This window comes from Juglans microcarpa x Juglans regia, chromosome 3S (assembly GCF_004785595.1).
Source record: "Juglans microcarpa x Juglans regia isolate MS1-56 chromosome 3S, Jm3101_v1.0, whole genome shotgun sequence".
Lineage (NCBI taxonomy): Eukaryota > Viridiplantae > Streptophyta > Magnoliopsida > Fagales > Juglandaceae > Juglans > Juglans microcarpa x Juglans regia.
Window position 1 is genome coordinate 13,373,501 of NC_054599.1, and position 8,051 is coordinate 13,381,551.

The following is an 8,051-nucleotide window of genomic DNA, read 5'->3' on the forward strand; positions in this document are numbered from 1 at the left end:
TTTTAAAATAAAAATTATATTAAAAAATTATATTCAAACAATATTTTAAATTTATAATATTATTATTTAATTTTTTTCTCTTATTTTCTAAAACTCAATAAAATATATTAATTCAAATCATTTTACTATAATTTACAAATCACTTCACTATTATTATAACGACCCGACCCGATCTATTATTATATATAGTCGTCCGCCAGAGTCTCATCTCTTTTTGAGTTTTTGCTAATTTAGGTCTCTTGGCCAAAAAATATCCTAACCCTACGATGAACATGCAAGTGGACGGTGCGGATGGAAGCGCCGCGACTCGAAAAACAAGTGAACGCGTTCATGCTAAAACCCTAACCCGCCCTCCTCATTCCTCAAACAACCGTGAACCGAATCCCCCGACCTATATAAGTGCAATTTGTTCACTTTAACTCAACCTTCCACCACAACTAGGGTTTTGCAAAAGCCCTTTTGGTTTCTTCTCTCCTCTCCATCTCTTTCTCTTTCAACAGCTAGCTTTCACTTCCTTTTCATCCCTAAAATGGGCAAGTCAAGCAAGAAATCGATCCCCAAGGTACGCTTCTCTGCCTTTGTTTTTCGTTTTCTGTAGTCTGTACGTGAGTTTGTTTTGCTCGTATTAGTTTATCTGTAATTGGTTTCGACTTTCATTTTGTAGGTCGACGCAGCTCCTGCTGTAGTCCCATCGTCTAAGTCTGCCAAAAAAGGTACAGTTTTTTTGTAGTGGTGATATTTTTTTTTCTGCGTTCTTGCTTGTGTATGGTGGAATTTTATTTTTATGCGCTTACTTATAAAAAAAAAAAGTTATTGGTATGCGCTTCGATTTTCTTAATCTTTTCTGTGATATTATTTTAAGAAAGCTTATGTGTTTTCAGTTATTGTTTTGGGTACTGTAAAACTTAACGGGTTTTTATCACTTCTATGGAACTGTGCTGCGTTTTTCAATGAAATTTATTACTTATCCAAACAAATTAACGCTTTTATTATTTTCTTTCGATCCTAGTCGATCGAATTTCTCTCTCTAACTCAGCTTACTGAGAAAACATAAATTTTCTTATTAATGGTAACGCTTTAGTCTGATACTAATGGTTTGACACTGAACTGTATGCTAAGTATGTTTTGCTTTGTGGAGTTTGTATGGTAGAAACGCGATCTACCTTATGTTTTGGTGATGCATTTCGTGTATCTTTTTTATTTAAAGATTTTATACATTTTTTATTTTGAATGTGATTGTGATATACTGGGCTTTTGATGTTATTCAAGGCAAGAGGGAAGCTGTAAATGAGTTGGAGAAGCAACTCAGTGCTAAGAGGCAGAAAAGAGATGAAGCTGTAGAGCAGACTGTTCAGAAACTGAAGAGTGAAGTGAAGACGCAAAAGAAGAAAAAGAAAGAGGAAACAAGTAGTTCTGATGATTCTTCTTCATCGGACTCTGAAAAAGAAGAGGTTAACTATATAAATATTTAGTTTTGCAGTTTTGGATATTTCTAATTTTTTGCTGAATCAAGGTCCTTCGCTGAATCAGTAGAAACTAATTTTCATGTCATCTTTTGTCTCAGAAGCCTGCTCCAAAAAAACTGGCCGTTGCTGCTAAAAATGGTACTGCTGTTGCCCCTGCTAAGAAAGGCAAGGAGGCTAGCAGTTCGGATTCTTCGGATTCAGATTCTTCACTTGATTCTGATGATGATAAAGTGAGTACACGAATTACTTCCAAGGGCACTGAATATTTTCACTCGTGAATTGCACCTTCTGATCATTCTTGCTGTTTAGAATATGGTCTTAAATATCTGGATGCATATTCCAACAATTGAAATTTTCTCCTTTGTAGGGTCCAAAGGCTAAGGTAACTGCCTTATCAAAAAAGTTGCCTGCAGCTGCTGCCAAGAATGGTCCAGTATCTGTTCCGAAGAAGAAAGATGACTCGGGTGATAGTTCAGATTCAGATGAGACAGAGTCAGAAGAGGAAGAGGTATAGGGTAGAAACTAATATGATTTTACCATTTTGTTCTTTAATGTGACAATATTACTCCTCAAGCAAGACCATGTTTCTTTCTTTATAAAAAAAAGAAAAATTCTGAATGAATCTTGTGCTTGGAGGTTTTTTGGACGGTGGACCATAATTTTTTCTGAAGCTGTGTAAATTATTTAAAAAAATTGAGTTTTGTATCACTGAAATACTGGAAATGTTGAACATATAAGCTATGAAGGAAAAATCTTTTTTGTTGAACAAGGAGCATGGAAGGACGAATCTGAGTGCAATTGGCATTGTTAGACCAATGACTCTTAGATATTGACTTGTGGTCCATTGTTTTTGTAGTAATTTTAGGTCAGTCGGTTAATTCTAATGGACTCTTACTGGGTTTTTGGTAGTAAAACGAGATGACTGACCTTACTTATGGATGAGAAAATTTCTTAAATATAAGATGCTAAGAAAAAAAAATTAACGGGCTTGTATGTTAATTTTGTATATTTTGGGACATGGATACCTATGATATATATGCTTGGTGTGGATTTGATCAATTTATGGTCTGTCTTGCTGCCACAAAGTTGCATAACATACGATAGCCTCGAGGACCAAATTTTGTATTGAGTAGTTCATCCCTTTCTAAGTGTTGTTGATGTATTAATCTTGGGCCTTGGCAGAAGATTGTAGTTTATTGTTACTTGATTTATGGGAGTAAAATATGACATGACTGACCTTACATGTGGATCCGAAAACATGATAATATATAAGATGCTAACAAGAAAAAAAGAAGATATTTAACTGGCTTGTAGTGTTTGAGACTTCATACCTATATGTGTGCAAATGTTATGCGTAGGTTTGGTCAATCCTTTGTTTGCTCATGTAGTTTTTTGTGATTATCACTGTAATTTTTTTGGCTGCAGCCCAAGATTCCTTCAGTTGTAAAACCAAGTGCAAAAGCCACTAAAGAGGAAAGTGATAGTTCGGAGGAGGATGACAGTGATACTGAAAATGATAGCAAGCCCTCAGAGAAGCAAACGGTAAAGAGGGGGAGAAGTTACAAGCATTTGAGGATCCATTTTTGTGATCTGATCCACTTTTGTTCTTTGTGACCACAGGTAAAAAAAGTTCTTGACAAAGATGATAGTGACAATGATAGTTCTGAGGAATCTGATGAGGAGCCTCAAGAGAAAAAGAAAGTTCAGGTACATATTCTGGCTTGCATAATTTTGTTTACATGTTCTTCATTGTTTCCCATTGCAAAGTTGTGATAATTTGACCGTATGTATTTTGTTGCAGCCCAAGGCTCCATTGATTGGTGGAAAACCAAGTGCTAAGAGTGCTCAAGATGAAAGTGATAGTGATAGTTCAGATGATGACAGTGACACTGAAGATGATATCAAGCCTGCTGGTAAACAAATGGTAAGGAGGTTGAGAAGGTCATAGTTCTTGCAGAGATATTATGAGTTGACCCACCTTTTTGTTTTGACCACAGGTAAAAAAAGTTCTTAACAAAGATGATAGTGAGGATGATAGTTCTGAGGAATCCGATGAGGAGCCTCAAAAGAAAAATGTGAAAGTCTTGGTGCATATTCCGACTCGCATAATTTTTTTTCATGATCTCCCTTTTTTTTCAATTACAGTGTATGTGATAATCCCCCTGCCTGTTTTTGGCTGCAGCCCAAGGTTCCTTTGATTGGTGGAAAACCAAGTGCAAAAACGTCTCAAGAAGAAAGTGATAGTGATAGTTCAGAGGATGAGGATAGTGATGCTGAAGATGATCACAAGCCCTCGGGGAAACAAACGGTAAAGAGCATTGGCTTATCAAATGTCCATTACCTTTACATTGGCTTATCAAATGTCCATTACCTTTACATTGGCTGTTAGTATTGGGGTATTATTCACATTGCTTATTTGTATTCCTGCAGCCTGCTAAAGACACAAAGAAAGGAAGCACTCTAGAGGAGGAATCTGAGGAGGAAGATACAGAAGAGTCTGATGAAGAACCCTCTAAGACTCCAAACAAAAATGTAAAGTTATCCACCCTCCAGTTGTGTGCTGCTGTATATTTCTTTGGTTGAAGGTCTCCACTAAAGTTGAATCTGTTTTTTCTTTTTCTTTTTTTAAATTGAGTTGAATCTGGTTTCTCAGAAATCAGCTTGAGTGTTTTTGGGCAGATATCTTGCCTGCAGTTACCAAATTGTACTGAATGTCTAGGGATATTGTGATTTATATTGTGACATTCAATTGGTTAGGAGCATGATCATTCAATTATGTAAATCAAATGGCTAAGGAGTACCATGCAACCATAAGACGTGGTTTTTAGGGCTTGCTTTATCAATGCTTAAGCTATTTGGCACTATTTTATGTGAAATACTTAGAATATGAATTGCTTTTGTAATGATGAATGTTCAAGCTCTTTAACTTCTGTGAACAGGGCGCTGATGTAGAAATGGTTGATGCTGTTTCACCAAAGACTAAGCAGAATGATTCGAAATCTGGAAAGAAAACTGTAATTGACAATTTTGCCCTTTTTGCTTTGGGATTGTATTATCAATTTCCTTATATTTTGTGGTGACCCTGTGATTTTTTGCAGCCACAAACCCCTGCTACTCCTCTAGGTCAGAATACATCTAAGACCCTGTTTGTTGGCAACCTATCATTCAATGTTGAGCGAGCAGATGTGTATGTTCCTTTTACTGAAAATGTGATTGATTATTAGGTGTTTTGCATCTGACCAATATAGCAATGCAGTGAAAACTTCTTCAAAGATGCCGGCGAAGTTGTTGACATTCGCTTTTCTTCTGATGCTGATGGGAGGTTCAAGGGCTTTGGGCATGTTGAATTTGCCAGTGCAGAAGCAGCACAGAAGGTAAGCTTTGGGTCTTGTGTCCCTTTTTATTTTTGATAAGTAGCTTTTGGTCATATTGTTTAGTTCACATTAAAGTTGGTACTTGAAGGTTTACTAGGAAAATATGTAATGATTTGGTATTTGAACATGTGACCTTGAAGCCTAAAAACTGACTCCTGCCGTGGCTAATATAAAGATCAACTTGTACAAAATTCTCCATAACTTAATCCTAAAAAAGCAAAAGTAAATGATGCAACTAGTTCTGTAATTAAAGCATTGTAATTGTGTTATTGTATTCAATTTATATGGATATTGCCCACGGTAAGTGAGCTGAGAACTGGGCAACTGCCCATCTTAAAAGCAAGCCACTTCATTTTTGCTTTTTTAAAGAAAGTATGAAGCCAACAACTATACACTAGTCCTCATTACTGTTGGGGAATAAAGTGATATTCCTCTCTTTCCGTTTGGCTTGTTTGATATAATTTAGCTGGTGATTTGTCGATATGGTATTTTTGAGCATACTTCTTGATTACTGTTATTACCATTATATTTTCATCACAGGCTATGGAATTGAATGGTGAGGATTTGCTTGGTCGTGCTATAAGACTTGATTTTGCTCGTGAAAGGGGAGCCTATACCCCATACGACAGGTATTTCTAGTTTTCTACACCTTTACTTGTAAAAAACAAAAAAAAAATCTGGTTTTCTACGCCATCAAATGCCCTAATTCAGTTATTTAACGAATTCATTTTGCTATTTTAGCAAAGAGAGTAGCAATTCATTCCAAAAGGGAGGAAAGACCAATACGGCATATGTGCGAGGTTTTGATAAATCTCTTGGGGTGGATGAGGTATTTTTGCTTGGCACATTGACTGTACTTAAATACATTTTATATACATAATCTGATGTGTATTTTTAACTAAGTTCATGAATCTTGCAACATTACACTATACAGATTAGGGGTGAACTGGAAAATCATTTTGGCTCTTGTGGAGAGATTACGAGGTTGTCCGTTCCAAAAGATTATGATACTGGTGATATTAAGGGGTTTGTACTTCTACCCTAATCATTCTTTCGTGCTTTTGTTTTGCCTTCTTCCACTAAAAATTGCTTGCGCATGTCGAGGAATAAGCTATTTGGGTGTTACAATATCCACCTTGATTGTGGACAGTGACACTATTAAAAAAAAAAACCCTGTTCTACAGCTGTAGTATCAAAATTTTCATCAAAGACTTAAATATTGCCTGAAAAACTATTATTCTTAACAGAGCTCTAATAATTTGAATGGTTGTTATTCATTTGGTATTTTTAGAAACCTTGAAACTGGATTTTTTTTTTTTTTTTGTGATACTCACTGGATCTTGTTGCTTGGAACTGCCGAAATGTCTTGTTGTCTATGGTCTAAGTAATGAAACCAATTGCAGGTTTGCTTACATAGACTTCAACAATGGTGATGGTTTGGGCAATGCCCTAGAGCTAAATGGATCTGAACTGGGAGGTTATTCCTTGATGGTGGAAGAGGCAAAACCACGTGATGGTGCAGGTGGTGGTAGAGGTGGTGGAGGGAGGAGTGGCGGTGGCAGGAGTGGTGGTAGAGATAGTGGTGGTCGATTTGGTGGTGGAAGACGTGGAGGTGCTCGAGGGGGTGGGGGCCGTTTTGGTGGTGGGGGCCGTTTTGGTAGTGGTGGGAGAGGGCGTGGAACGCCATATAAGCCGAGCTTGGCTGGAACTGGTAAATGTTTATTCTCTCTCCTTTGCCTGAGTTTTCTCTCATCACATTGAGCCATATGATAAAACCCCTGAAAAATGTTTCTATATTAGCTATTTCATTTTGAGCTGTAGCGGAAGTTTAAACACTACGTTTGTAATGAATCCAGACGTGTTTTGTATTAATGCAGGAAAGAAGACAAAGTTTGATGATGGTGACGAGTGAAGAAGGACGGTCTGGCCTTTTTCTTTCGATTTTGTTAAATGGAAAGCGATTTGTTTACTAGTTTTGGTAATTTTATATAAAAGATTAGAAGGTGTATGGTTCTGACTGCAAGAAGTTGATTATAGATCTTTAGAACGTTGTAATGCAACAAGTTGTGCATTTGGTTGGTTACCTGAACTCCTCCGCATCTATTTTTTTTTGAGTTATGATATTTTCTATTTATTGCTATGACTTATAAAAAAGGGTCAAATTCATTACCTGGACTCGGTATTCTGTTGAATATAAGCCTGATGATGCTGCTACTGCTGCTTGGAATTTATGGCGTTAAATACTTTTTTGGTTGTATATATATTATATATATATATATATGTAGGATTATGCTATCAATAGTTTTGACTAGGGCTGAAAAACCGACCGGTTGGTTCGGTTTTGAGCCCAAATCGAGACCGACCGGTCGGTTCTGTTAGAGTCTCAAAACCGGCCGAAACCGACCGAATCCGGGTATGAAAACCGACCGGTTCGGTTACCGGCCGGTGCACGGTCGGTTGTCGGGTTTGGGCCACTGTGTTTGGGCCGGTTTTGGTACTGTTTGGGCCATTTTAAGACCTAATTCAATATTTTTTTGAGCTCATTTTGTTATTCAAAATCATCTACTACAAAGATTTTTTTTTTCCAAAATTTTTAAAATTAATTAATTTAATCAATTTCTTTTTAATTTTAATCATGCCATGCATATATTATTAGTAACTAATAACTATTAACTAGTAACTACTACATATATACTACTTATATTTTATAGTCTTATTATCTTATATACTAAATTATTAATTACTAGATAAATAAAAAAAACTCCACTAGATGTTTAATACACATTACAAACAAAATTAAATTGTCTTAAGTAACAAATAATAATTGTTTTTGAATAAAATCTAAAAAATCTTCATTCTTCAGTTTGCAGTCTTCGACTCTTCAATCATCAATAGTTATGATGTATGATCTTCTAACTCTATAAGAAAACACCAAATAATCAAATTATCAATATTAATAAATTAGGATAATGAAAACAAATTAAATTAAATAATAAAAATAAATGAATATGGAATACCAAAGCAAACACAATCCCTAACCCTAGATTGAAATACCAAATCAGAAAACAAAAACCCTAATCCAAAAATTGATTCTCGGGTTCTAAATAAAAAAACACAAAATACTTATAAATAAATCTCAAAATCATACCTAAAAACAGAAATGGAGTGGAGGCTCTCGGGTTCTCTATGGTTTGCCGGAGGAAGTCTTGCC

At 35.9% G+C, this 8,051-nt stretch overlaps 1 protein-coding gene across 2 annotated transcripts; it reads left to right on the top strand.

The window, feature by feature from the left end:
- Positions 1–340: 340 nt before the first annotated feature.
- LOC121257939 (nucleolin 2-like) lies at positions 341–7,009 on the top strand. Of its 2 annotated transcripts, none has more exons than XM_041159224.1 (19): positions 341–562; positions 665–713; positions 1,270–1,451; positions 1,565–1,696; positions 1,834–1,974; positions 2,892–3,008; positions 3,087–3,173; positions 3,268–3,390; positions 3,464–3,541; positions 3,649–3,774; positions 3,897–3,998; positions 4,406–4,480; positions 4,565–4,653; positions 4,723–4,840; positions 5,381–5,469; positions 5,582–5,669; positions 5,775–5,866; positions 6,244–6,551; positions 6,718–7,009. In XM_041159224.1, exons 1-19 carry the CDS (start codon positions 530–532, stop codon positions 6,750–6,752), a joined length of 2,064 nt encoding a protein of 687 aa, XP_041015158.1. In that variant the 5' UTR covers positions 341–529; the 3' UTR covers positions 6,753–7,009. The 2 variants fall into 2 exon arrangements, with proteins under 2 accessions (XP_041015158.1, XP_041015157.1); XM_041159223.1 differs by having other exon boundaries at positions 342–562; positions 3,464–3,553.
- The last annotated feature ends 1,042 nt before the right edge of the window (positions 7,010–8,051 follow it).

What these genes read in the sequence shown, in the direction of transcription:
- LOC121257939 (XM_041159223.1), top strand. Translation starts at nt 530, where the DNA reads ATGGGCAAGTCAAGCAAGAAATCGATCCCCAAG. An exon ending in GTCTAAGTCTGCCAAAAAAG is followed by an intron (nt 714 to 1,269) that starts GTACAGTTTTTT and finishes ATGTTATTCAAG; the next exon opens with GCAAGAGGGAAGCTGTAAAT. An exon ending in AGAAAAATGTGAAAGTCTTG is followed by an intron (nt 3,554 to 3,648) that starts GTGCATATTCCG and finishes TTTTGGCTGCAG; the next exon opens with CCCAAGGTTCCTTTGATTGG.